General features: G+C 56.0%; 3 protein-coding genes across 7 annotated transcripts in view; all 3 read right to left on the bottom strand.

Moving 5' to 3' along the window:
* SYCE3 (synaptonemal complex central element protein 3) overlaps positions 1-6,262 on the bottom strand; it is a 28,563-nt gene extending 22,301 nt beyond the window's left edge. Inside the window, exon 1 of the mRNA XM_004314515.4 lies at positions 6,210-6,262. The gene's annotated coding sequence lies outside the window, so the exon portion shown is untranslated. The remainder of the gene's footprint in view (positions 1-6,209) is intronic.
* Positions 6,263-10,445: 4,183 nt separating this feature from the next.
* CPT1B (carnitine palmitoyltransferase 1B) lies at positions 10,446-19,073 on the bottom strand. Of its 3 annotated transcripts, none has more exons than XM_033865716.2 (18): positions 17,974-19,073; positions 17,481-17,620; positions 16,990-17,167; positions 16,676-16,777; positions 16,348-16,485; positions 16,170-16,271; positions 15,140-15,247; positions 14,980-15,064; positions 14,152-14,347; positions 13,685-13,870; positions 13,430-13,535; positions 13,216-13,332; positions 12,642-12,806; positions 12,429-12,563; positions 12,181-12,333; positions 11,525-11,638; positions 10,924-11,016; positions 10,446-10,785 (listed from the first exon to the last, which is right to left on the bottom strand). In XM_033865716.2, exons 1-18 carry the CDS (start codon positions 18,112-18,114, stop codon positions 10,702-10,704), a joined length of 2,343 nt encoding a protein of 780 aa, XP_033721607.1. In that variant the 5' UTR covers positions 18,115-19,073; the 3' UTR covers positions 10,446-10,701. The 3 variants fall into 3 exon arrangements, with proteins under 3 accessions (XP_033721607.1, XP_033721608.1, XP_033721609.1); XM_033865717.2 differs by having other exon boundaries at positions 16,170-16,247; XM_033865718.2 differs by lacking the exon at positions 17,974-19,073 and adding an exon at positions 17,750-17,957.
* Positions 19,074-19,215: 142 nt separating this feature from the next.
* CHKB (choline kinase beta) lies at positions 19,216-22,827 on the bottom strand. 3 transcript variants are annotated; one of them, XM_033865719.2, is made up of 11 exons: positions 22,343-22,822; positions 22,041-22,149; positions 21,531-21,734; positions 21,293-21,426; positions 20,940-21,035; positions 20,693-20,751; positions 20,524-20,605; positions 20,286-20,394; positions 20,040-20,143; positions 19,664-19,745; positions 19,216-19,518 (listed from the first exon to the last, which is right to left on the bottom strand). In XM_033865719.2, exons 1-11 carry the CDS (start codon positions 22,564-22,566, stop codon positions 19,444-19,446), a joined length of 1,278 nt encoding a protein of 425 aa, XP_033721610.1. In that variant the 5' UTR covers positions 22,567-22,822; the 3' UTR covers positions 19,216-19,443. The 3 variants fall into 3 exon arrangements, with proteins under 3 accessions (XP_033721610.1, XP_033721611.1, XP_033721612.1); XM_033865720.2 differs by having other exon boundaries at positions 21,621-21,734; positions 22,343-22,821; XM_033865721.2 differs by lacking the exon at positions 19,664-19,745 and having other exon boundaries at positions 22,343-22,827.
* Between the last annotated feature and the right edge of the window lie 3,890 nt (positions 22,828-26,717).

The following is a 26,717-nucleotide window of genomic DNA, read 5'->3' as shown; positions in this document are numbered from 1 at the left end:
TTTTTAGGCTGTGCCGTGTGGCATGTGGGATCTTAGTTCCCGGACTAGGGCTCAAACCCGTGCCCCCTGCAGTGGAAGCTTGGAGTCTTAACCACTGGACCACGAGGGAATTCCCAGGTGCTCTATTTTGAACATGTTACTACTATGAGATGCCTATTAGGCCTCCAACTGGAGATACAAATAGGCAGTTGAATACATGGGCCTGGAGTTCAGGAGATAGGTTGAAGCTAAAAATATAAAGTTTGGAACTAGTGGTACAAGCTCTCTTCATCTTTCACTTGGACTATTGTCATAGACTCCTAACTGGTCTCCCTGCTTGTAGCTTCCTCCTGTCCAATCTATTTTCCAGTTCACTCCCAGAGTGACCTTTCCTAACGTACAAAACTAACCATGTCACACTGTTTGAAATCCTTCAATAGCTCCTATTTCTTTCAGGATAAAATACAACCTCTTTACTATAGATATAAGATCCTTCATAAGCTAGCTCCCGACTGCCCCTGTTCTCATCTAGTTCCAAGATGTGACAAAATAGCTGAAAGTCTTAAGAGATCCAAAATGTAATGAGATATTATTAAATATAATAATAATCTCTTGTAAATAGAGATTATTATTTACAAGAGATGTAATGAAAAGATATCCATGAAAATAACACAAAACTCTGGAAAGTTAAAAATCTCTACAGTTTTCTTACAAAAGAGCTAAGGAAGTACAAAATGGAGTAAAATAATTCTATCACGTGGGTGGTTACAAAAATCTACGTGAAGGCAAAGAAGTAGGTAATTACATACTTCATATCTAAGTCGTGTGGACTGCTTGCTCAATTCATTAAGTTATAAAGTTCCACTTATATTATTTTATCCATACATTCAACACTTATTTATTGAGTACTATTTTAGATCTGAAGATACAGCAGTGAACAAAACATTAAAATCCTTGAACAAGATTAATGAGTGAAATAAATATAAGGAGGGGATAAGTACTAAAGAAAAAAAGTTAACTGGAGGTGGAGGGTGGGAGAGAGTATGTACAGGGTAGTGGCTGTACTTCAGATAAGTGTGCAGGGAAGGCCTTGCTGAAGTGATTTTGACTAGAGAGCTGGAGGAAGTGAGAGAATGGTGAGCCATACAGATATGTTGGGGAAAGTGCATCCCAGGCAGAGGAAATAGTAAGAACAAAGGCCCTGAGCTAGGAGCCTGCTGGATGAGCTGGAGGAAGAGCAATAAGGGTGGTATAGTTGGTGTAGAGAGAGTGAAGTGAAGAGTAGTAGAAAATAAGGTCAAAACTTGGTGGGTGAAATTGAGGTGGGCCTTAGAGACCACTGAAAAGACTTTGGTTTTTTCTTTGAGTGAGATGGGAGCCTGGAGGGTGATAATCTGATTTACATGTTAACAAATCACTAGATTGAGAATAGCTATATGGACATGGGTGGAGGCAGGGAGACTAGTTAGGAGGAGGTCACTGGAATAATGCAGGTGAGAGATAACAGCTCAGATCAGCATAGGACTGATGCAAGTAGTGTGAAGGAGGACCGTTCAGGGTATATTTTGAGGGCAGGGCTGACAAGATTTGCTGATGAGTCAATGTGAAGTCAGGGACAATGCTAGGGTATTTGACTGGGCAACCAGAAATGGTGGTACAATTAACTGAGACGGAGGAAGACTGGAAGAAGATAGTTTGCATGGGAAAGAAATAACTCAGTTTTGAACATATTAAGATACTTATGAGGCATCCAAGTGGGAATGGTGAGTAGGCAGCTGAATAAATGAATTCAGGGGAGAAGGTAGGCTAGAGATAGAAATTTGGGAGTCATCAGCATATAGGCGATATTTAAAGACATGAGAATGGGAGAGATCAAGGGAGAATACACAGATGGAGAAGAGGCCCAACATCAAGACTGGGGAGATGCAAAGGAACCAGCCAAAGAGACTGAGGAAGAGGGGCCAGAGAGGCAGAAGGAGAACCAGGAGGGTCATGTTTCGGAAGTCAAGTGCAGACTGTTACAGAGTCACTGAACCCCAGCCAATGTCCTCTGATCATTATGAAATCTCAGCAAGCTGAGAAGACAACTCTAAAAAGCACAAGACACTGGGAACTATACTCAATATTTTGTAATAACCGATAAGGAAAAGAATCTGAAAAAGAATGTAAATATACATACATAAAACTGAGCCACTGTGCTGTACACCTGAGACTAACACGTTGTAAATCAACTATACCTCAATTTAAAAATAAATAAATAAAGTAAAAATAAAAAGTACAAGAGAAGGAAACTCTAAAATCATATGGGTGAATAACTTATAATTCTGGGAAGGTAGGGAATAAAGATAGGAAATATTAAGAGCATAAAAACTAGAATTACAGGTTTCCCCACTATCCAAAAGTAGAGCGTTTGTATAAAACCTTTCATAAGCCAAAATGGCATAAGGCAAAGAAGCAATTACCTTAGGACACATCTTGCTAATGAACGCACAAAATAAACCAAGATAAAGCACAGATGCTCACAGACAAAGTTCAAAGCTGTGGCAGCCTGATGCTGCGATGCAGAGTGTAGTTCCCCGGGAATGCGCTTGGCGGTGCTACTCTCAGGGCTGGGGTGCACACTGCCTCTATACGGCTCGCTGCAAAACAAATGCAGGACGCTATTTTCATTTTTTACCTTTTTTTTTTTTTTTATGAAAGCCAAAATCCTCTTCATATTTCTTTTGGTTAGTGAAACAGGTACTAATGTAGGTTTTTCATAAAAGTGGAGTGGTGTAAAGTGAACTTTCACAAAGCAGGGGATACCAGGGAAGTCCTGACTATCTGTTATTATATGCATTTGAATGTTTAAGAGAATCGGGTCTACCAGAGTAGCAGCTCAGCTTTGTCACTGGAGTTTAAAATGTGAAATTGATTATGGGTTGTAATTTTAAGTCACAGTCTTAGTAAGTTTATAGGAGTTCTAGGACATTTAAGAGAACTTGAGGTTTACAATATTTGTAAATTTTACTTATAATTTTTCTAATTACATGGGGACTTCCCTGGTGGTGCAGTGGTTAAGAATTTGCCTGCCAACGCAGGGGACATGCATTCGATCGCTGGCCCGGGAAGATCCCACATGCCGTGGAGCAACTAAGCCCGTGCACCACAACTACTGAGCCCGCGCTCTAGAGCCCGCGAGCCACAACTACTGAAGCCCACTTGCTGCAACTACTGAAGCCCGCGCACCTAGAGTCCATGCTCCGCAAGAGAAGGCCCCACTTGCCGCAACTAGAGAAAGTCCACGAGCAGCAATGAAGACCCAACGCAGCCAAAAAAACTTTTTTTTAATTAAAAAAAAAAAGAATTATATAAGAAGGTAGGATGGTTTGTTATTAAGACAACTGAGGTACTTAAAGAAGTAGAATACATTAAGTTTATTATTAAAAGTTTAAGTTTGTAAATGGAACAAAAACACTATTACTATTAAAAATATGCTAGACCTAGAATAAGATTAAAAGTTTAGAATAAGATAATCCTATTTAGGGACTTCCCTGGTGGCGAAGTGGTTAAGACTCCACACTCCCAGTACAGGGGGCCCAGGTTCCATCCCTGGTCAGGGAACTAGATCCCACATGCATACCGCAACTAAGGAGCCGGCGAGCTGCAACTAAGAAGCCCACCTGCCACGGCTAAGACCTGCCACAACCAAATGAATAAAAAAAATAAATATTAAAAAAAAAGAACTGATGGATCACTAGACAAAACAGATAGGGCATGCAAACTTCGACGTGGAGGGTAGAAAAAAACAGGAGATAGTGAGAAGGTGGTACAGAGTAAAAGTTTTTTGTTTTTTAAATTAACAAAGGCAGAGACTTGCCTGTCTTTGGTCTGTGTGGAAAGGATTAGCTGTACAGAAGGCTGAAGAATCAGGAGAAAGGGTTGCGGATGGCGCAGGGACTGGTCACCTTACCCTACGGAGGGAAGGGAAGGTAAAGAGGTACGGGTGGAGTCAGGTGGGTAAAGGGCCAGGTAAGTCCCTGTTCAAGCTCGAGGTCTCCAGCTTGCCTGCGAACGGCAATGAAAAGGTTTTTTCCTGAGGACGGACGGTCGGCAGAGGTGCAGCAGAGGAGCAGTGGCAGGAACGGCTGAGGCCGCACGGCTGCACGTATTCTCAGGACCCTGGGGGGCGCAGAGCCCACGGGCGGAGTGTAACCGGCCTGGGAACTGAAGCGTGCGCGCGGTGGAGGCGCGACGAAGGCGCGAGGAAGAGGAGAGGTGGGTACTGGGTACGGAGCGGAGGCCCCGAGGGGCAGGCAGCTGAGGGCGGGGCGGGTGGGCTGGGGACGGAGCGCGAGCCACCTGGAGGGATGCAGGCCGTGGCAGGGCCCCTGGGATCTCGGGGGTGGGGGGCGGGCCCGGCAGGCGGACCCAGGGAAGGGTGAGCTGAGTGAAGGCGGGAGGCCACGCCACCTGGGCCCACGGCCTTCCCTCCACGCCATCAGGGCCCACGGCCTTCCCTCCACGCCATCTGGGCCCACGGCCTTCCCTCCACGCCATCAGGGCCCACGGCCTTCTCTCCACGCCATCTGGGCCCACGGCCTTCCCTCCACGCCATCAGGGCCCACGGCCTTCCCTCCACGCCACCTGGGCCCACGGCACTCCCTCCACGCCATCTGGGCCCACGGCCTTCCCTCCACGCCATCTGGGCCCACGGCCTTCCCTCCACGCCACCTGGGCCCACGGCCTTCCCTCCACGCCACCTGGGCCCACGGCACTCCCTCCACGCCATCAGGGCCCACGGCCTTCCCTCCACGCCATCTGGGCCCACGGCCTTCCCTCCACGCCATCTGGGCCCACGGCCTTCCCTCCACGCCACCTGGGCCCACGGTCTTCCCTCCACGCCACCTGGGCCCACGGCCTTCCCTCCACGCCACCTGGGCCCACGGCCTTCCCTCCATGCCATCTGGGCCCACGGCACTCCCTCCACGCCATCTGGGCCCACAGCCTTCTCTCCACGCCATCTGGGCCCACAGCCTTCTCTCCACGCCACCTGCGCCCACGGCCTTCCCTCCACGCCATCTGGGCCCACGGCCTTCTCTCCACGCCATCTGGGCCCACGGCCTTCTCTCCACGCCACCTGGGCCCACGGCACTCCCTCCACGCCATCAGGGCCCACGGCCTTCCCTCCACGCCACCTGGGCCCACAGCCTTCTCTCCACGCCACCTGGGCCCACGGCCTTCCCTCCACGCCATCTGGGCCCACGGCCTTCTCTCCACGCCATCTGGGCCCACGGCCTTCTCTCCACGCCACCTGGGCCCACGGCACTCCCTCCACGCCACCTGGGCCCACGGCCTTCCCTCCACGCCACCTGGGCCCACGGCCTTCCCTCCACGCCACCTGGGCCCACGGCCTTCCCTCCACGCCACCTGGGCCCACGGCCTTCCCTCCACGCCACCTGGGCCCACGGCACTCCCTCCACGCCACCTGGGCCCACGGCCTTCTCTCCACGCCATCTGGGCCCACGGCCTTCCCTCCACGCCACCTGGGCCCACGGCACTCCCGCCTGTGGGGCTGCCGAGGACGCCTGGGCCAGCGCGGAGCCAAGGCAGCGAGGGCGATGGCTGGCTGCGGGCGAGCGGGTCACCTTGGGGGGTGAAGGTCTGAGGTGCTGGGGCTGAGGACTCCAGAGGCACGAGACACGCCAGGGCCGGGGGCCCTCTCTGTGGGCTGAGGGTCTCGCCCGCGCAGTGCGGAGAGCTGTCACGGAGGCCGGGATCCTTCCTGGGGTGAGAAACGTGAGGGGATGCGAGGGGCACCCGCGCCGGCGAGCCTGCGGGGCGTGCGCGCCTGGTGGTGTGAACAGCACGCGAACAGAATGAGTGCGTGATGCCTGCGGTGGTGCGCCTGCAGCTGCGCGCTGAGTCCCGGACCACGCCTGGTGTGCGGATGGGCGGGAATTCGACGCGTGTGACGTGCGTCCAGGAGGGCGCGAGGCTGAGAGGTCCAGGTGTACAGAGTTCCGGACGTGCGGTGTGAGGGGTCTGGAGGACGTGCGGGTGAGGGGCCGGGGGTGCGGCGTGAGGAGCACGGCGTGACGAGACCGGGCTGAGGGCCGGGTGGGTGAGGAAGCGGTAGGCGCCCCACCGGTCTGGCGTGAGGCGGTGAGCACCGCCTGGGGACGCCGTGACTCGGGGGTCGGGGCGCCAAGGGAGGGTCCGGGACCCCCAGGCGGGCTGGCCTCTCTCACCTCCAGCTCCCCGGCGCTCGGGTTCCGCTCGGCTACCCTCCTCCGCGGCCTGAGGCTTGAGGCGGCTCCTCAGAATGACGCCCCTCCCCTTTCCGTTACCAGACCCGCCCCCGGAGCTTGCCTCTGGCCCTCATTGGCTGGTCTCCTGGAGCGGAAGGGGCGGCGCTGCGAGCACCTGACTACACCCGCCTCACGCTGGTCCCAAGTCCCGGCCTTGAGGTCTCATTGGCTGGTCGCCTGGAGCGGAAAGGGCGGGGTTGCTCCCGTCTGGTCCCACGTGGTCCCGCACTTGGGTCTCTCCGTCTCAGGTGGGCCGAGTACCTGGATTGAAAAGTGGCTGAGGTCGAGGGATGGTAGAGCTGAGATGAGGGGAGACACCCTCGTCCTTATGGGAGTGTTCTCCCCCTTGCACCTGGAGCGTAAATCCGTGCACGGCGGGGGTGGGGGCGGCGGGGCGTCTGCTTGACCACTGTGTCTCCAGTATACCGGACAGCAAGTGCTAGTAACCATTGTTGAGTGAGCAGCTGAAGGCCCAAGTATTTTGTCTCGCAGCTACCGTGGGTGGCCGACATTGTTGCAGCTGTCTCACAGAAGAGGACGCTGAGGCCCAACGAGATGAGGCAGGGGCCCAGGTCCATGCACCTGCGAGGTGCGGGCCTTGGTTACAGCCGAGGTCTGCCAGGCGGTCTGGCCTCCAGGCAGTAAAGCACAGATCACCAAGCAAGGCCACGTGAGCGTGCTGCTCAGCCCTTAGAGAGGCTGCACATAAAACTCTGGTCAAGAGGAGGCTGAAGAGATCACTCTGGCCTCTATAGGTCAGTCCAGGGAGCTCGGTCTTTATTTGGAGGGCGATGGGCACCTTAGAAGGTTGGGAAGCAGAAGAGGGGCATAGCGAAGCAGTCTCTCTTGCCGGAGGGAGAGTAGAAATGGGGCTGTTGCTGGTTTTTGGGTGAATGATGGTGGAGCTGGGGACAGGGAGGCAGTGGTCGTGGCGGAGGGAAGTACACGGAGTCAGAAGCCATTTAGAAGGTCGCCTGGACAAAGCTTCGTAATGTGGGAAGGGAGGGAGAAAGAAGGAATGGCTGAGTCGCTGGAGGGTGACACCACCGGCTGAGATGGGGAAGAGTGGCAGAGAAGCCAGTTTGGGAGGTTGTTAACTTCGGTTTTGAACACCTTGAACTCTTTGAGATTCCTGACAAACCTGGGACCCACTGCATTTTCCCTCAGGGATTCCGATCCTTAGCAAACTGATGGCAGAGTAGGAAACACAGCTGGAGCTGAGCCAGACAGTTCTGGGCATAGAGTGCGGTCTCGTCTCTCTCTTGAGGAGTCTGCTGTCTGGGCCACGTCCCCTCTCCAAGCTGCCAGGCTCCTTCCCCTTCTGAATCTGGTTCTCCAGCTGTTGCTTCCTACCTCTGAGCCACCTGCACACTTCCAATCATTCCACCATTTGCTTAGACTTTTCTAGAGCTGATTTCTGTTATGGCATCCCAGAAAAACATGAATCAGGAATAATTCTGAGGGGTAATGAAGGCAGCTTCAGGGAAGAGTAGGAGTTTACCAGGCTGAGAAACAACGGCACAGGATTCCATGGAGGAGGTTCGGCAAAGGTAAGGGTGTGGAGGTGCCTGCCTCCTTTAGGAATTGAGAGTGAAGCTGGAGCTCAGGGTTCTTGTGGAGGAGCGAAAGATACTCAGAGAAGATCAGTTGGTCTGGAATGTGAGGTCCCAGCAGGTGGAGGTGGGCGTCTGAAACACCCTGCAGAGCCCAGGCCAAGAAGGATGGGCCCTCAGGGAGTCCAGAGACATGTGTCTGGTCTGCCCATCCCCTTGGGCATCCGAAACTGGCTAACTGTTCATCAAATGTTTCCTTTATGTCCTGGGCACACAGCTAGACTACATTTCCCAGCCTCCCTTGCAGTATGAGTCCTGGCTGGTGGCATGTGGGTAGGAATGCTCTGTATCACTACCAGGCTGAGTCCATGTCAGCCTCCCATGAGTGAGCCCTCTCTCTCCTCCGTGTACTTGCGGGATGTTGAAGTCCAAGGCAAATTGGGAGCTACCTGAGGAAGGTAGGTCTCCTAACAGCCAAGTCTTTGAATAATGGTATGGAGTAGAGTCTTCCTCTCAGCAAAGTGAACAAGAATTCAACTTCTATCGGGTTAAGCCGTTGAGATTTCAAGCTTTGTCTGTTATAGCTACTGGCCTTAACTAATGCAGATCTGCACGCCTCTGGGGTACTAATGCAGATTTGCATTTGGTGGATGGTCACCAGAAGTTTATACCCTGGTTAAGCACTGTGTTTTCTTCTCTTACTTCAACCAAGAACAAATCAGATAAAAGAATTTTGACTGAATTTTAACGTTAATTAAAAGGCAGCTTGTTGGAATCTGCTCACTGTTCTCCCAGGCCTGGGCGAGCTGATGTCTCCCAGAAGCCGACCAGATCCCAGTTTCCCAGGGTAGGTCACGCAGGCACCGGAGAGGCAAAGGTCTGTGAAGATACTTTTGGAAGCCCAGGAAAGCTCTGATACGGAATGTCCTATTTTGTGAGCATAGATTTATTTTTATAAGCTTCTCACAGAGACTCAGAAGAGGTTAGAAGCCTCTGTCCTGTGAATCTTCTCATGTTCTCAGTGTTCAAACAACCTTCAAAGCTATTATCAGGAACCTAAATCTCCTTTCTTTCAATTTATATTTTCAAGAGTCTATGAGACATTTTCACAAATGTTTCTTACAGGTATGTTAAACTCAACGTTTAAAAATCTTGTTTAATCACCCAGTCACCCAAATAGAAAACGTGAATTATCTTCGATGGCTCGCTAGCATCCTGAATCTCCATCCCTTAGTTAGTCCCATCATTCCTCCCAGCTCTGCCACCACCATGAGCAGTACCCTCTGCTAGGCCTTCTTGCTTCTAACCTTACTACACCCTGCTTTGTTCTAATATTCTGGTTAGCCAGAGTGATCCCATTAAAAGTTTACAACAGATTATGTCACCCTCTGCTCCAACCCCGGTGGCTTCCCCCATCATTTGGAGAACCCAGAGCCTGGCCTACAGGGCCCTTGCTGCACCACTCCACCTGTCCCCTCCTGCTGCTCCCGACTCCACGCCAGCCACAGGCCCTCGGGTACTGTTCCTCCACCACAGCAGGCTCCTCCCACCCCGAAGCATTGGCTGTTGCTGCCCCCTTGGCCAGGAATACCCTGCCCTCAGGTACATACATGGATTGCACCCTCATCTCCTGCTGGTCTGAGTCAAATGGCCCCACTCAGGAAGGCCTGCCTCTGCCACCCTGTCTGAAATTGCCATCCACCCCTCCATTGCTCCCTCCCCTTACTTCTCTCCTTAGTACTTATCTGCCCTCTGACGTACTATGTCATTTGCTCATTCTTCTTGGTTATTGCCTGTCTCCCTCACTAGACTCTAAGCCGCACAGGGAAGGATTGTTTTTGCCAGTTTTGTTCACTGCTGTATTCCAGAGCTTAGCACACTGTAGCGCTTAGTAAGTATTTGCTAAATTTATTATTCAGGAGCCTGAATTCCCTGCTCCATGCTTGCCTCACTGAGTAGTGAATTCCCCGTGTGCAGGGGGTGCCTTGTTCACCAGTGAATCCCCAGCACAGAGCCAAGTAGACCGTGGTTGCTCAATGAACACTGGTTCATAAGAGAAGGCCTGGGAGTGTGTCTAATTCATGTCCGGTTCTCATCGCCTACCAGAGCACATTCGTTTAGGCATGCAGCAGTAGCAATTGAGTACCTGCTTAGACTTTCCATAATAATTTTTTGTTTACTCGTAATATTATTTTAATAAAAAAGCCGACCCAAGGGAAGGAGCATCTGCCGCTCCAGATTATCTTGTGCGCCCTCTCACAGACATGACCACTTGGCACCCAGACCTCAGGCCTGGGACTGTAGCTTCTCCCTATGCCGAGGGCCTCTACAGAGCTGTGCTCCAGCCCAAGGGGGTGCAGAGGACATGTCCGTGCACAGAGGGCCCCACTCTCCAGAAGACAAACAGAAATGGGCCCAGGGAACAGGTGGACGTTCTGAAGCAAGAATTTATTCCAAGTGCGTATGTGGGTGTAGACAGCAGAGACCCACCTTTCAAAGCAGGTCAGAACCTCTCACAAATAGTCTCCAGCCCTAGACCTTCCCTTGCCACATCCCTGGCCTCAGGCCGGAGCAGGGGAAGGGCCTCCTAGTTCCCCCACCAAAAACACAGGTACTTAAGGGCTAAAACGGAATTATACAGCTTTATTTTTATTAACATCTAGCAAGAAAAAAACAAAAAGAAGATTCCCTTCTTGCTCCAGCCCTACCTCCACCACTTGAGCCCTCAGGGAGCAGCGTCTGCCCAGGGAGCACCTGCTTCCAGAGGTGTCCTTGGAGCCTGGGCACCTGTGCACGGCCACCGCTGTGCCTGCAAGCGGACCACAGGCCCCTTCCTCCACAATGTGGGGACAGAAGGGCAGCTGGCATTTCTCCAGCCCTCAGCTGTCAGCCTTGGGAACTTGGAAAAGATCAGCGATGTCCAGCAGAGCTTGGCGGATGTGGTTCCCAAAGCGCTGGGCATTCTGCGGGAGTCAAGAGCTCAGACCAACCTCCAGGTGAGCCCCCGCCCCTCTGTCCCCACAGGGAAGGATTCTTCCCCAGCCAGACATGCCCTGGGGGGCGACCCCTCCTCAGGCTGAGTGGGAGCAGGAGACACTCACTGTCTCTGAGCTTGAGAACTTGCTGGAGACGTGGAAGAAGATGGTGTTCTCACCCGCGATCATGTAGGAAACCCCGTAGCCATCATTAGCTACCTGAGGGCAGCACAAGGGGTGAAGAAGAAGAGGTGAACTGAACCTTGAGTATCTGGAAGCCAAGCTGATGTTATCCTTGCTCTGCCCACAAGATTCACAGGAAGGGCCCATCCCCAGGAAACAGTATGAAAACAGAAGAGAAGACCCCACCGGGGGTTCCAGGACCTCAGGTTCCCTCAGGAGGCCTCCCTCACGTTTGCAGGGGGTCTCTAGCTCCCCGACAAACTAGCCCACATGAGTGTCTCAGTGGGATATCTGGACTGTCTCCATAAGCCCACTTCAGAGGGTACAGAAGCCCCGGGAAGGGTCACTCCAGCAGTGGGTGTCAACATGGGTGGGGTCCCAGCCACCTTTCTTGCTGGGGTCGACAGGTACCTATCCTGTTTCCAGGCAGGGCAGGTCCAGGGCTGTGCTCCTGCCTCTGGCCTGACCTCCTCGAGGCCCTGCACTCTCCGCTGACACCCCAGCCCCTGGTCCTTCCCACCTGTCCACCTTCAAGGGCACTTACAGGGCCAAAGCCACCGCCAGCACCCAGGTGATTGGGGTACTTGTTTGGGTCAAACATGCGGATCTGGAATTGAGCAGTTTGGCTGGTGGAGAGGCGCCAGGGTTCTGAGAGCACCTGCAACAGGGAGGCCGGCAGTCAGGTGCCACGCACACCTGCGGACAGGTGCGTGAGCCTGGCACCGTCCTGGCTAAGGATGCAGAAGGGACAGGACGCAGGACCTTCCTGATTGCTGTCCGTGGTCCCCTAGTCTGTTCTCACCATCACAGCCTCTGCACAAAACCCACCATCAGGTGACCTGTCTGTCCGTCCCCTGGCTCCGCCCCCCACCCCTCCCACTGTCCCTCCCACATCCCACACTCCTGCCTCAGTGTCAATGTCCGGGCACTGGAGGTTCCCTCCACCTGGACGCCCCGGTTCCCCTGAGCCTCTGCCCTTCTCTCACAAGCGCTGCCACCACCTGACATATCATGTTTGTCTGTCCATCCCCCCTCACGCCAACAGCCACTCCACGAGGGGGAGGCTCCCGCTTGGTGCCAGTCCACAGGCCTGGGTGGTGTGTGGGCCGGGAACACTGGCCCCAGCTGTCCGGACAGAAAACAGGCCGAGACCCACCAGGAGAGGGCCTGAGGACAGAGGGCACGCCCATCAACACTGACCTCAGCCAGGAAAGGGGAGCTGACCCCCAGGAACTTGGAAACCACGTAAAGGCAGAAGAGGTGCCTGTCAATGCCAGCCCCTGTCATGGCCAGGCGGCACGCATTCTGGTGCTTCTCAGCCGCTTTCCGGAACAGATCTTGGAGGTTTGCTTTCTGGGGGCAGAAACCGAGCAGTGAAGAGTAGCCCTGACCCTACAGCAGGCAGGAGGCCGAGCGGTCACGTCAGCGCGAGGCCACGGGGGGCTCACCAGGTGGCGCCCCTGCACCATGGCCTGAACAAAGGCTGTGGACTCGCAGGTGCAGGAACGTACGGTCTCTGTCCGTCCCTCCCGGAACATCCTAGTCATCGAGGCTTCATAGGTCAGGCAGAACTTGCCTCTGTCCTACGGAACACAGAGGGATGAATCTTGCAAGTGGGCCCTGGTGCCACCCCTGCCTGCTCAGTGGCCTGGGGCTCCTACCCGGAAGTATGCCAGCTGCAGGGCGATCTGCACGAAGGCGTCAGGGCTGGTCCGGCACTTCTTGATGAGGCCTTTGCCAAAGGGCAAGAACTGGAAGCAGTACAATTCCACGTCGTCAGCCAGCGCCTTGGCCACCTGGTAGGAGCTCTCGATGACTGCCTGGCACTGCCAAGACACGGAGGGGTCAGCTGGGGGCAGAGCTCTCCAGGAGGACTCCAGGGTCACGTCCAGGAGGCCTGAGGATGTAGGCAAGGCTGGGCAGGCCTCAGTGTGCTTGACATCCTCAGAAGGAGACGCAAAGGACAAGCCAGGGGCATCAGCACAGATGCCTGGCTGGGCTTTGTCGGGGAGGAAGCACTGACAGGTACTCCCTGGACACGAGCTCACACCTCATGTCTTTCTCCAGCCCCGAAATAGTCCTGGGGTCTCTATTCTCCCTGTAGCCAGTCTGGACCATGAGACACTCTGGACCCTTACCCTGAGGGTGGGGCTGGGACAGAGGGGAGGGCCACAGGGCATCTCAGACACTTGTCACTCTCGCACACCCACCCCTGCCCCTTCTCGGCCCGCACACCTGCTCAGGAATGTCCCACTGCAGCCGCTGAGGGGGGGCCAGCGCAGGGTTGGGTGTGCCCAGACAATGCCCAGTCTCCGAGTAGCCCAGGTCGAAGCTGTCGGTGCCCAGGACAAACTGCAGGGGCAAGGTCAGGCTGAGAGGCCGTCCTTGCCCTGCTGCCCCGGTCCCCGCCCCGCCCCTGCCCTGCGGGACCTCTCCCAGGACCTGCTACCTCCCAGAGGTGCCCTATGATAGGGGCGTCTGCCCACGCGTGTTCTGTGTTGAGGCCCAGCTGGCCGTTCTTGAAAGCGATGAGAGTGAAGGACTTGTCGAACCACCTGCAGCGGGCGGAGATGGGGTGGCGGTGTGGGGGCAGGGGGAGGAGCCCGGGGTGGGCGGGGCAGGGGAGGACCCCCAGGTGGGCGGGGCAGGGGAGGAGCCAGGGGTGGGCGGGGTGGGGCCTGCAGTGGAGCTGGGGGTGCGGTACCTGTTGTAGCAGCTGCCGTGCAGCAAGGCCTTGCCGTAGAGGCTGAGGCTGGCCTCGTCTTCGGGGTCATAGCGGTGAGACTCCTCATCCAGAGCCACAAAGAAAGCAGCGCGCTCGATGGCATCCAGGGCAGCCTTGTTCTTGCCGGAGCTGAAGAAGGCCTGGCGCACCTGAGCCCACTCCACTCTGAGGGCAGGAGGGCAGAGTGAGCGGGGGGGGCCCCTGTGGGCGTGAGGGCACCTCCCAGGATCTGTGTCCCCCTTCTCCACACACCCCCACCTAGCCACCAGCAGTTAGAGGTCACAGCAGCTACCCTCCTGCCGCGCCCCTTACGACCACAGGTCCTGGTTTACGCAGAGGACGCTGGGGCCCACGCTCCTCCCTTGCTGAGGGCTCTGGCCGAGTTCCAGGGTGGCACACAGGACCCAACTCCTCTCCTCACAGCGCCTGAACCTGGGCCCCAATACCTTCCCCCTGCGGTGAGGGCCGCCAGTCTCTCCTCCCCAGGCTGGGGTGGGGAGGGGTCATCCAGGATCCTCTGGAACTGCATCTCCAGGTCCCGAGGCTTGAGCAGGCGGGAGCCCTCATAGAGCCACAACTTGAAGAAACGGCCCTTGTGGTAGACGGCTACGTGCCTGCTGTCTGTGAGGTGCTGCAGCACGTCTGTGGCAGAGGCCATGGGTGGGCTCAGGCGGGAAGGTAGGGAGCTCCTCCCTCCCCCCATGCCACTCAGGATGGCCCCCCAGCCTCACACCAGGTGACCGCATGGACCCTTCGCCTGGTGGAATCTGCTGGCACCAAGCCAGGCCCCGTGCCCTGAGCTTCGCTGTCTGTCATTTAGTGCCAACCACAGTCCCATGAGGCATTGCACAGAAGAGAAAACCAAAGCTCTAGGAAATCCCACAGACTGTCCTGGCATTAGAAATGCGGGTGCTGCTTGGCGGCCCTGGGGGCCCTGGGCGAGCCCACCCCTCCTCCTCTACAGGCTCCTTGAGCGGGGAGCTCCACTAGGCCTCCTGTTGATCTTTGCGCGGGAGACTCCCGAACTGTGAGCCCCTGCAGGGGAGGGGCTCTGACCTGGGTCTCCCAGGGTCCCAGGACTAGCACCGTGCCTGTAAACAGCAGGTGTCTAGTATCGGCCACAAACTATTTTTCGCAGCTACATGACCCTGAGACACTGAGGATGCTTGGTGACCAGCAGGCGGTAGGGCATCTGGCCGTGGTGGGCCCACAGCTGGGAGGGGGCGGCCTCCATCCTGCGGTCCCAGCGCGGGCGCCCGGCCGCGGCCTAGTACCTGTGTCCTTCCCTGGGATCCGGGTGGTGTTGAACATCCTCTCCATCTGGTAGGAGCACATGGGCACGATGCCCAGCGCCATCACCTAGGAGGACGGCCCAGCACAGCTCAGACGCAGGCCTCCTCTCCCGGTCACGCCCTCACCCCCAACCCAACTCACAGGCTTGATCTCTTCACGGTCAAGTTTACGGCGATACATGATCATGGCGTGGACAATGTTTCCCAGGCGGGCTGCCTGCACGTCAGTGTTCTTGACGAGCACTAAGTCCTACAGGGAGAGAACGGAACCTGCAAGGAGGCTGCGACAGGTGTGCACAGTGGCATCTCTCTGTCTGGGGTGTCTTGCCCCCTTTCCCCAGTCCATCCTGCACACCCTCTGAGAACCAAGTACAAGAAGTGAAATGCATAACTACTGATCAGATAACCCCCTGCCCTGGCTTCGACCTCAGCTGCTTTTCCAAACCCATTGTATTTGTTGATGTTTTGTTTATTTTTCTTTGAGGAAGGGGTCCTGCCACTACAGAACAGCTTAAAACCTCTGGTCTAGACAAATTGCATATAGGTTTCTGGAAAGACAGCTTTGTGGAGGAGGAAAATGCCAGCATGCTACTTGAAACGTGCTTTGGAAGTGGGAGAGCAAAGAGGTGCACAGGGCAGTGGCTGGGCAGCCTCTCCCAGCTGGCTGTGCACAGTCTTGTACTAGGAGCAGGAAAAGGGTCAGTCATGTGGGATAGGGACCGACAGTGACCCCCTGAGCTCTACAAGAAACAGCTCTGGATCTGCTTAAGACACACTTAAGGAAGTTCCCTGGTAATGGCGTCAGGACGGCTGGGAAGTTGTGGCTGGAAAGCCAGCGAGGGAACAGGGAAGGAAGTGAGAGCGCCTGAGCTGGGCAGAACAGTGAGCCTGAGGAACTCTGGGAGTGACAGTATCAGCCTGTGGGGTCTACTGGGCTCTCCAGACCCTCAGTATCCCCATCGCCTGCGAGCTGCTTCCTGACTATTCTTCCAGGATATGACCACCACCCCCACCCCCGCATCTTCCCTCTCCTTCAGGCCTCACTTCAGAACCCCCACTTGCCTACAGAAACCACCACTAGGGCTCTGAACTGTCGTCCAGGTTCCTTGCCCTGAGACCAGAGCTGGGGACAGAGCTGAGCACACAGGAGCCAATGTGGCTCTAGCCCTTACCATGACATAATAGTTGCTGTTCACCATGAGGGGAGTCCTGCCTCGAAGGTAGACATACTCTTCCCACCAGTCGCTCACCTGCGGGTGGGTGGGAGGTTGGAGCTGGGGCAGAGGAGGGTGGGCTGTGAGCAGCCAGGACACAGGGTGGGAGAGGGTAAGCCCGGGAGGTAGAACTCACATAATTGGCTGCCCACCATGACTTGAGTACCAGGTACTTCTGCAGCCTGGGGGCAGTCTTCTCCTGGAATTCCTTGGCCAGCGTCTCCATTCGGTAATATTCCTCGTCATCCAATAAGTGTTGCACGGATTCTAGGTACTGTCCAGCCAAGTTATTGCCCGTGTGAGGGCCAGTCAGCAAGAGCTGCCTCTGTCCTGACCTTCTTCCAAGCCCAGCCCCATTGCTCCCTCTCAAGCCGACTCTTTGTAGGGGACAGTCCCTTATGTTTGGATAAGTTCTCTGAGTCCAGCCTGCCCTGCCCACTGGGATGTCTGACCCAGGCCCTCACCCGATGAATCGTGGCTGACACGCTGGGCACGGGCAACTTGGGCAGAGATGTCTGGAAGCTGTAGAGCATGGGCCGCTGGCCGGACAGAAGGCGGACACACATCTGGGGGTACAGAGTGGAGAATGTTGAGAGGGAAGCTGGGGGAAAGAATGGAAACTAGCAAACACTGGAGGGGTACCCCAGACCCTCAAAACCGGGACAAACCCCGCCAGGCACCAGTGCCCCGCCTGGCTGTCCCCTCCAGCTCAGAACCCAAAGTGAGGCCCTGGGGTCTCAAACCCGATGCCTGGACCCCTCCACCAGCTTCTGCTCACAGCCCAGACTCTGGTGAAGTGGCTGATCTGGCCGTGCATCTCAAACAGCCAACCGTGGTAGGAAAGCAGCAGTTTCAGGGCTTGGCGGAAGAAGAGGATGCCCGTCATCCAGACCCCCGTGGAGAAGATGGCCATGCTGAGAAGTGTCCGCGTCTCTGGGCTCCGGTAGGGGCCGCATCTATCAGAGAAGGGGAGAGGACTGCAGCGGGGTCCACTTGAGACCAACCTCAGGGAGATTCTGACTCTGCAGTCCTGATGTATGTGAGCCATCTCGGGGGAGGCACCAAGGGAGGAAAAACTCCCCGGACACACTCACATCTGAGCCTCTGAGTGCGTCACACTCGAAGTCACAGAAGTAGGGTCTGAGATGGTGGTCGCCCCCAGGGAGGGCTGCCCCTATTACCTCCAATGGCTGTTGTCCTGTAACTGCCCAGCTCAGGAACCTTGGCCTTGGAGCCCACCCAGCCCTTTCTCATGGCCCCACTTCTTACCCCTCAGGAAGCCATCTCTGGATAAAACAGACCAGCCCCATGGAGATGTCCACGTTGCAGTAGGAGGAACCCAGTGTCGTCATGACGACGAACAGCCAGCTGGTGGGGCTGCCAGGGTACACACCCCTGAGGATGCCATTCTGTGGGCAAAAACAGGAATGCTCACAGAGCAAGGACTGGGGTAAGCAGGCACCTATGAAGTCTTTGCCTGTTTTCACTTCTCCTTCACGTCTGGTGGACCCCCCTCCACACTCCCACACCTGCAGCACCTGATTACTGTGTCCCACTGACACTTCATGCACACCCATCTCCTCTCCACGCCTTGAGCACCCCTCTGGTTTCTGCACTGCTGGAGCCTGTCACTCCACAGAGCTGTCAGCCGAGATGGGGGTGGAGGACCTTGACAATGGGCAGCAGCTGACACCTAGCCTCTGCCTCCCTGGAAGGCTCGATTCTGCACCTGCTGGAAGAGACCAGAACCACCTGCGCCCACCTTGATGCGAATCAGGCGTTTCTTCCAGGAGTTTATGCCGGACAGGTAGATGTGTTTTAGGGCCTCCCGACTGAGCCGGAAGTCGACCCCCTCTGGCGTCACCGTGAACTGGAAGGCCACAGCCTGGTGCGCTTCCGCCATCCTGTGGGTTGCTGGGCACCTGGGAGTTGCTGGGCACCTGGGAGGTGGCAGGAGGGTGTGCGGGCAGCTCGGCCGCCCGCGTCAAGGCCCCGCCCCCGGGCACTGGCCGCGCCCCCAGCCCGCCTCCCTCCCCTTCCGCCCTGGGTCGGCCACCCGCAGCGCCGAGGCCCCACCCCTGGCCCCCCAGCCTCGCCAACCGCCGCAGAACCTTCGTGCGATGGTGCGGGGGTCGCAAGGGGGTCAAGGCCTTGAAAACGTCAGGAATCCCGAGGACAGTGTAGGGCGGCCTCGGGGTGGGGGCTAGAGGGGCCCCGGAAGCGGAGTCGGTCTGGTCTGGAGTGAGGCGGGGTCTGCGTACCCCCAGCGCTGCCACGTGGGACCCTGGCACCAGCCTCAACCCCCCTCCCCCGCCCCACTTGCCGGCTCAGAGCCCTGGGCCAGGCCGGCAGCCCAGAGCCACCCCCAACTCCACTCACGGCTCGGGTGTGCTCCTGTCCGCTTGTGGGGACAGTCACTGTGGCCTGTGTCCCCACGTCCTTCAGGCCTGGCCACCTAAGTCCCGCCCTCACCGGGAACCTGACACCCACTCCCAAATTTGGGTTGAGAGAACAGTTGGGGATTGGCAACCAGAATCTCCCCGGCTCCGAGGCGAGAATCAGGAGTGGGGGGGAGCCGGGTTTCTGCAAGATGAAGATGGCTCAAAGGTCTGAGAGCCTGGGGCGCCCAACGGGTCTCACGTGAGGATGGTGGCATTAGAGCTAAAAATAGCCGAATGTAGGGAAAAGGTCACCAGTGTGTCAGCTGTGCCTCCTGTTCCCTGATCTCCAGTGCTCAGGGTTGGGCAGCCCCACCCCGGGGCCCTCTTTGTACCCCGTAACTCCCCACTGCCCGACCCAAGTCCTCTGAGTATTTATCACTTCTAAGCTGGAGCCGGGGTGGGGGACAGCAGAATGGACCCCTAACCACTTTCAAGCCCAGATCACCCAACAGCCACGCTTTTCAGGAGAGGAAACTGAGGCTCCTAGCAGTGGCCCCTTTGTCAATCTGCGTGCAGTCCTTGGTCGGTACTTGCCGCCGCACCCAAGCAGGGTTAGGACGGTGTGAAGGAAGAAGCTAGTTTATTGTCTTAAGGTACACATCCCAGGGCTTCTGCCCACTTGCCTGCGGTGGGGACCTGCTCAAACTCGGGGGGTGAGGGGGAAGGTCAGCCTCCTTAACCCCAGTCTCACTCGGGCTCAGCCCAGTCCCCAGGGCCTCCCCTTTGTCCCTCCCTCCAAGGTCCTGCCCTGGAGGCTCCAGGAGAAATCCAAGGAGTTGGGATGTGGAGAGTCAGGATGAGGGGTGGAAGCTGGTCAGCTCTCCCTTCTGCTGGAAGTAGAACTGGAACCGAGACTGGGCGTACTCCTAAGGAAGGAAACCCGCGCACTGGTGAAAAGGGGTGGGACTAGCACCCCACACCCCCCTCAGTCTGCCCACAGCTGGCCTAGAGGGTCCAAGGCCTCTGCTGCGCCCTGTCCCCACACCTAACTCACCCAACCTGGTTACTTACCAAGTAACCAAATTCTATAGTGGACATGGATGCCTGGAGGATGGACCAGAGACCCCAGAAGAAATGAGATGCCAGAGCATACCTGAGGGGGAGCAGGAAAAGGGGGGTTCAGAGCACATTTGGCACTGCCTGAACCCCCTCCTCCAGGCTGGTCAAGCCCCAAAGCTCTAACTTCTCCCCTATCGTCTTAACCCCTACCCTGTCCTGACTCTTCCCACTCTCAAACTGTTCTTCCCCATCAGCCTCAGACCTCATCCCCACTTCCTGCCCCCACTCTGCACTGACCCCTAACCTGCAGCCCAGTGAGTCTACCTGCCACATTCCCCCCCTTGCCTCTGCACCCTGCTCCACCCCTGCCCCACACGTCTTTCCTCACCTATTAGCCTCTGCCAGCAAATCTGCTTCCAGTTTCCTCTGCTCCTCTTGGGAGATGGTCTCACCTTTCTTTACCTCTGCCAGGTAGTGGCGAATAAAATGGAGCTGAAATCAAAAGACAAGAGTCAGGAAATGGGGAGACTGGGGAGCATTTCCCAGTTAACACCCTTGCTCGCCATTCCTTCCAGACTTCAACCTCCTTCTCCCTTCTAAGCCAGGTCCTGCTCCCAGCTTCTGGCCCACATACCTGCTGTCCCCGGGTGGGGTAGTTTGCAGGCTGCGCTTTGTAGAAAGGCCACTCCTCATGAGTGTAATCGTAAACCCACTCACAAAAATGGTTCCCAATGTCAAAGCCCCTGAGGGAATAAGGTGGACACTCAGTCCCCAAATACGCTGGGCAGCTGGGATGCAGAGATGAAGGCCTGGTCTGCTTTTCCAGGGCACTGTGGGAACAGACCCATGGGAGGCCATCCTCTTACCCTCACCTGTAGTTATAACTGCTGTACTCGAAGTCGACCAGCATGAGGCCGTCAACGTTTTCTGGCTCTGAGAGCAGTAAGATGTTCCCTGGAGAAATGTGGTGAGGTTCTGGTCACTCCAGGGTCCTCTGGCCCCCCTCACCTGAGGTTGGGAGACTCAGATGCCTTCTCCTACCTTCCTGGATGTCATTGTGGCAAAAGACCACTGGTGATGGGGTAGAGTCTAGCAACTTCCTGCAGGGGAACACGGGCATGGGTCCTGAGCAGGAGTGACGAAAGGAGGGTCAGAGGCACGCGCATGGGCGAGGCCCTGACCCCAGCCTTCAGCAAATCCTGGGTAGGACCCCACTAGGTGCCTGGCACATCTCCTGTGCTCTTCTGTCCCCACCCCCCCACCCCTGCCCCATCCTGCCTGCCCTCACCTGAGGCTGCCCATCTCGTCCTGCAAGCTGTACATCTCCAGCAGGTTCATCTGGGGGAGGCCAGTGGTGGGTAGGTCCTGGATCTGCTTTAAATACCTGAAGCCCCAAGAACAGGATATACTCACTCTGCTATCCCTCCCCTCTGTCCTACCCGTTCGGTCACCGAATGACTTGTCTGGCAATCATTTGGAAGCCTGTTGTGTGAGAAACCATGCTAGACAGTGGGACACTTGATCCACTCAGCTGGAGAGGTAGACAGAGCACTAGATGCATTCAGTCACACCCCAGCCTAGTAACTGCCAACATGAGGGTTCGGCCTATGTGCAGGAGCCCTGAGGAGGCCCCCGACTCACCGCTCCATGGTCCCAAATAGCCAGTGGGGCTCCTTAGTGAAAGGCATTTCCATGCCATGGAACTGGGCCATCTTCGTGGCGATGGCTGCAGACAACACGGGCTCTCGAAGCTCATGCGTCTTCAGTGGCCTGCTCTGCACCCAGGAACCTATCAGGGTGGTGAAGGGGCTGGGGCAGGAGGGGGGAAGGGTGGGGCAACGGAGGTGGGGGAAGTCAGGGCTTGGGGAAAATTCCCTACCTGGGGTGAGGGATGTGAAAGCAGACATTGGGAAGGGGAATAGGGGCTGGGGAAGGAGATGCTTCGGGGAGGTCGGGGCCGGGCTCGTACTGGGATGTACTGTTCCAGCCGGCCCTCTGGAAAGACTCCGTAGAGCTGGGGCCCCAGTGACCGCTCTGCAAGGATGGCGAACATCACACTTTCAAGGACCAAGGAGTCCACTCCCTTAAGAAAAACAGACAGCGAAGGGACCACGGTCACAAGGGGCCAGAGGCAAAGTGGCGCTGACAAACCCGAGGGTCTTCTTGCTCCTCCCCCCACATCTGGTTCTATCTGGTTCTATTTGGTTGGTTCTATCTGGACTTCCTGTTCTATTGCCCGGGGGCTCCAGAGCGCAGGCGTTAGTATCACAATGGACAAAATACTTAGCTCCTAAGGCTCAGTGTCCTCAACTGCTTAGTGGGGACCATACCACCTGCCACACTTGGGTGAGAGGACCTGAGGCCACTGCGGCCTTCACTCCCTGCTCACCTGCAGGATGGCCCCGTACAGCCGCAGCAGCACCTCCCGGGGCTCCTCGCCAACGCGGGGCAGGTGGTCAGGCAGCGAGCAGCGGAAGAGCAGGTTACTGAGGCCTCCGCTGCAGACCCACAGCAGGGCGCGCTCAGCCCGCCATCCGCTCCACCGGCCCGGCGTCCAGCCCCCGCGCCCCCCCGTAGCTCCCGGCCCTGCCCCGCCCCGCCCCCGGCCCAGGAACGCTGAGTGTCCCGAGGGCCCGAGCCTAAGCCTGACCCCGGCCCGCGCACAAGAGGGGCTGACCCCTGACCTCCCACCTCACGGGGTCAACCCTCAGCTCCTCCGGCCGTACTCGGCGCCAGGCCCCGCCCAAGTACTCCCGGCACCACTGGTAGGCTCGGCGCTCGGCGTCTCGCGACCGCGCCGAGCCGCGCCTCCGGCTCGGGGCCGCGTCGGGGCACATAGCCTGCCGCAAGCTGCCCTTGGCCAGGCGGCCTCCAACAGCCCCGCCTCTGGCCACATCTGTCCCCTCAGCCGCCATGGCTCGGGCTTGACTCGGCCAACGCCCCGCCGCGCACAGACCCTTCGGGCGCGCTCGGCTCCTTCCGGCTGCGCTCGGCTCCGCTTCCGGCCAGCCTGCGCTGCTCGGGTCGTACTCGGGTCTCCTTGGCTTTATTCGGCTCTTTGCGGCGCCGCTCGGCTGTCTCGGAGACCCTCGTCCGGGTGCTAGTTCCGAAGGCTGTGCCCCGCCCCTGCTCAGAGCAAAGGCCAATGGCCTCTCTCTCTTGGCGGGGCCGCTCGAAAAGACAGTGCTGTTTGGACCTTAACCCGGAAGCAGGAAATGGTTCGGGCCAATCAGAAGCGTCCTGAGCGGTAGGGCCCACGGCGCAGTGGCGTGTCACGTGAGCGAACCACGTGGGCGGGTGGCGCGTACCGGGCTGAGAAGCCGGTCCGGCGCCTAAAGGCGGTGTCACCGGGAAAGTGCTCGTGAGGCGAGGTGGGCCTTCGTCAGGACCTGGGAGCGGACAGGGCAGCGCGGGCAGCGGCGGCGGCAGCCCCTCACTGTACAGATTTGGCCCCCGGGGCAGTTGGGCAAGGAAGAGGGCCGTTGAATGAGTGTGGCGAGTCCTGAGTGTGGGGGAAAGGGAGAGAGTGTGTGTGTGGGGCTCACATCTAGGGGGTGGGGAGTGTGGGGCACCTGGTAGGTGCCGAATAAACATTTGTTGATGCGTAACCTTAAATCCCTCCTCACCGCTGAGACTCCCTTGTCAGTTGAAGCCCGCCGCTGGAGGAGGCTATTGTTACCCTGCTTGAAACCACTGTCTTCATGTCCTGCTCCACTACCCCTCTTGCCTCCGGACCTAAAATCAAGCCCAGGAGGAGAGGCTCACAGCTTGGAGCAGGCACCTGGGGCTGCATCACGTCTCCTTGTCCCACCGCAGCAGTTTGAAATGCCTCCTTGCATTTCTTCTGCCCCATGCTGGAGTGGCGACCAGGAAGACTTGATCCACGGGGATCTGTGGCGCTGTTGGACCATGGTGTTCTTTGGGGTGAAGTAGATGAACAGCTGACCTGAGTGGTGTTTGATTTGAATAACGAGAAAAAAATCAAGAATTGGTGATCAGAAAGCAAATGTCAGTCACTGCAATGGGAAATCATGATCCCTCACTCTGTATTTAAATCTGAGCCAGTTCTGAGACCTGGAGTCCACTGGTTGAAAGGGAGGCTTGGTCTCTTATAGAAAGGATCCTACAGTGCCACCATAAGTACATAAAAAAATATTCCTCTAATCTTTCCCCAAAGGGACCCAGCGCCTCTTAACAAAGTAACACATTTACTTTGGAAAAGGGACTATCCAGACCTTTCAAGGGCTGTTGGATACAAGATCTGAGGTGACACGTGTGCCAGGGTATATGAAGCGTCATGAGTCACTGGTTTGAGTGGAGGCTGTGGAAGTCAGATGATAAACAGAGTCCTGACCCAAGTGTTGAGGTCACTTCTCTGGTCCCAGTACATACTTGGGGTAATTATACCTAGTGGTGGGGAGAGCCTGTACATTGATCCCTGATCTGTGGAATAAGAAGAGTCATGGTAGGAAGAGCGAAGTGGAAGCCTCTGAAGCTCCCCACCCTCTCCAATGCTGCATTCCATGTGGGATTGCAGAGATTGCTTACTCTCAAAGACATAAATCCCTACTACATCACCTTCAATTCACCTGCGTGGCCCCTGCAGAATCCAGATGGATTCAAGCAAATGATGGTGGACTACCACAAACTTAGCCAGTTAGCATCCCTAATCACAGCAGCTGTGTCAGGTGAGGTATCTGTACTGGAACTGATTAATGCACCTCTGGCACCTGATAATGCAATGGATGTGGTGAACATTCCTTTCCATTTCCAGTAGTAAAGAGTAAGTTTCCAAAAGCAGTTCACTTTTATATGGGAAGGACAGCCAAACGTATACATTGTCTTACTTCAAGTCTGTTTTAAGTCATGCTTTCTGTCACAGTGTAATCGTTGAGACCTTGATCATCTGGACATTCTCCATAAAACTGTTGAAATTATGCTAATTGGACACGGTGAGGAAGAAAGTGACAAGTGCTCTGTCCCTGGTAAGACAGTGCATGTCAGAGGATGAGAGATAAACCCTCAGAAGTTCTGGGGCCTGTCATCAGTGAAGTTTCCAGGGGTGCAGTGTTGTAGGGCAAACCAGGCTGTCACCTCTGAGATAAGGGCAAGTTGCTGCATCTTGCATCCCTAACATGAAAAATGAGGCCTACCACTCCATGCACCTCTGGATTTTGGAGTCAGCATGTACCACCCTTGGGAATACTGTCTGACCCATTTATCGGGTGGCTTGGAAGACTGCTGGTTTTGAATGGGGCCCAGAGCAAAGGAGGGCTCTGGTGAAGATCCACGCTGGAGGATGGGTTCCCCTGTCTCTCAATAGAACCAATGGGTTGTGGCTGGTGTGTGGCAGAGAGGGACCCTGTGCAGCACCTGTGGTGGGCTCCGACGGGAGATTTGGAGTGCCCACCCCTAGGGTTCTGAAGCAAGACCATGCCAGCTACAGAGAAGAGCTACTCACCAACTGAAAGCAGCTTCTGACACGCTATGGGGCCCAATTAGAGACTGGGCGCCTGATTATGGGGCATCAAATGATCATGTGACCAAACCTGCCTGTCCTAAACTAGATACTGGCAAATCCACCAGGCTCAGTAGCAATTCATTGCCCAATGAAAAAGGTTTGGACCCCAGTCTGTCCAGAGAGTACTGGTCATTTATAGGAAGAGGTGGCTGTGGCCCGCACGTCTCCCACCTTGTTGTACCAGTGCTTCTTAGCAGACAGGAAGAAAAATTTAGGTCTGGCTCACAGACGGGTCAGCTCGATGTGTTGGTATGAGCTGAAAATGAAGTACTGCTGCGCTACCATCCCACTTCAGGTGGCTCTGAACGACAGTAATGAAGAGAATTCTTCCAGAGACCAAAGCTTTGAGCAGTACACTTGGATACTCACTTCGTAGGGAGGGAAGGGAGTGGACAGAATAGTGGCCTAAGGAAGGTGAGCACATAAACTTCTGGGTTGAGACAGATGCCTTGCTCGTTGGTCAGGGACTGGCAAGAGCGAGAGGGGATACTGGAGACAAGGAGGTCTGGGAAAGGAGATGGACCTGTAGCACTGGCCACAAGTGTGTGTATCTTTGTGCCTCATGTTCATACCCACTGCACAGGGGTCACTGGGTAACAAATTGGATGGATAGATGTCAGTCAGCTTCTGTCCTTGGCTACACTTGTGCTTGTAAGGTGAGGCCATGAATGGAGTTGTCATGGTGGCAAGCTATGCCCACCAACACAGGCTCTTTCTTATCAAGGCTTATCTAATTATTACTGCCTATGAATTTCTGACCTGTTAGCAGTCTTAGTGCTGAGCTCCTGATATGGTACCATCCCTAGATGACTTGGTGACAGGTTCGTTACAGCAGATCCTTTCCACCCAGGAGAGAGATTGATTCATCTTTACTGGAATTGATACCTGCTCTGGATATGAGTTTGCCTTCCCTATCCACAAGGTCTTAGAGTAGCATTACTATCTAGAAGCTTAGAGAATGCTCGATTTACCAACACGGGATCATGTATAACATTACCTTGGACCAAGAAACTCATTTTACAGTGAAAAAGGTACAGCAATGTATAGATTGCTGTGGGCTGTACCGCTTCTGTGATACCCTGTATTACCTACGAGCAGCCTAGAGCTCTGCTGGATTAGACCCCCTGGTTCCCAGGTAGGGAACACTTCCACAAGGGAGCTTCCACTGATTCCAGGGAAGGACTCCTCCACTGAACCAGAATCTGCAAATTCCACCAGGTCACTTTGAGCTCCTTGTGCCAGTGAACCAGCAGGCAAAGAAGGAGGGGATCGTAGGTCCCGATTATTAGAGGTAGATACTTAGTGGGGCAATCAGGAGTTGGTCTAGCGTGGAGGACTCGCCTGGTTCTGTCTGGTTGCTTCCATGCCAAGTGATAAGAGCAGCCACAACCTGCCAAGGGCTCAGAGCCTTCGGGGATGGAGGTCTCGTAACCTGACCAGGAGAGCCACGTGGACCGGCTGAAATGCTGGCCGACAGTGAGGGAAACCTAGAATGGGCAGAGGAGAAGGGACATGACCAATATTAGCTACAGCCTCAGGAGCAGG

The sequence above is a fragment of the Tursiops truncatus genome, chromosome 11, assembly GCF_011762595.2.
Source record: "Tursiops truncatus isolate mTurTru1 chromosome 11, mTurTru1.mat.Y, whole genome shotgun sequence".
In the NCBI taxonomy this organism is placed as follows: Eukaryota; Metazoa; Chordata; class Mammalia; order Artiodactyla; family Delphinidae; genus Tursiops; species Tursiops truncatus.
The sequence above is the reverse complement of the archived record's forward strand: the minus strand, read 5'-3'. Positions and strand labels throughout refer to the sequence as shown.

What these genes read in the sequence shown, in the direction of transcription:
- CPT1B (XM_033865716.2), bottom strand. Translation starts at nt 18,114, where the DNA reads ATGGCGGAAGCGCACCAGGCTGTGGCCTTCCAGTTCACGGTGACGCCA. An exon ending in TGTCAGCCACGATTCATCGG is followed by an intron (nt 16,486 to 16,675) that starts GTGAGGGCCTGG and finishes TTGGCTGGACAG; the next exon opens with TACCTAGAATCCGTGCAACA. An exon ending in CATGGTGGGCAGCCAATTAT is followed by an intron (nt 16,272 to 16,347) that starts GTGAGTTCTACC and finishes CCTCTGCCCCAG; the next exon opens with CTCCAACCTCCCACCCACCC.
- CHKB (XM_033865719.2), bottom strand. Translation starts at nt 22,566, where the DNA reads ATGGCGGCTGAGGGGACAGATGTGGCCAGAGGCGGGGCTGTTGGAGGC. An exon ending in CTATTTGGGACCATGGAGCG is followed by an intron (nt 21,036 to 21,292) that starts GTGAGTCGGGGG and finishes TTGGGGCTTCAG; the next exon opens with GTATTTAAAGCAGATCCAGG. An exon ending in ACCCCACCCGGGGACAGCAG is followed by an intron (nt 20,144 to 20,285) that starts GTATGTGGGCCA and finishes TTTTGATTTCAG; the next exon opens with CTCCATTTTATTCGCCACTA.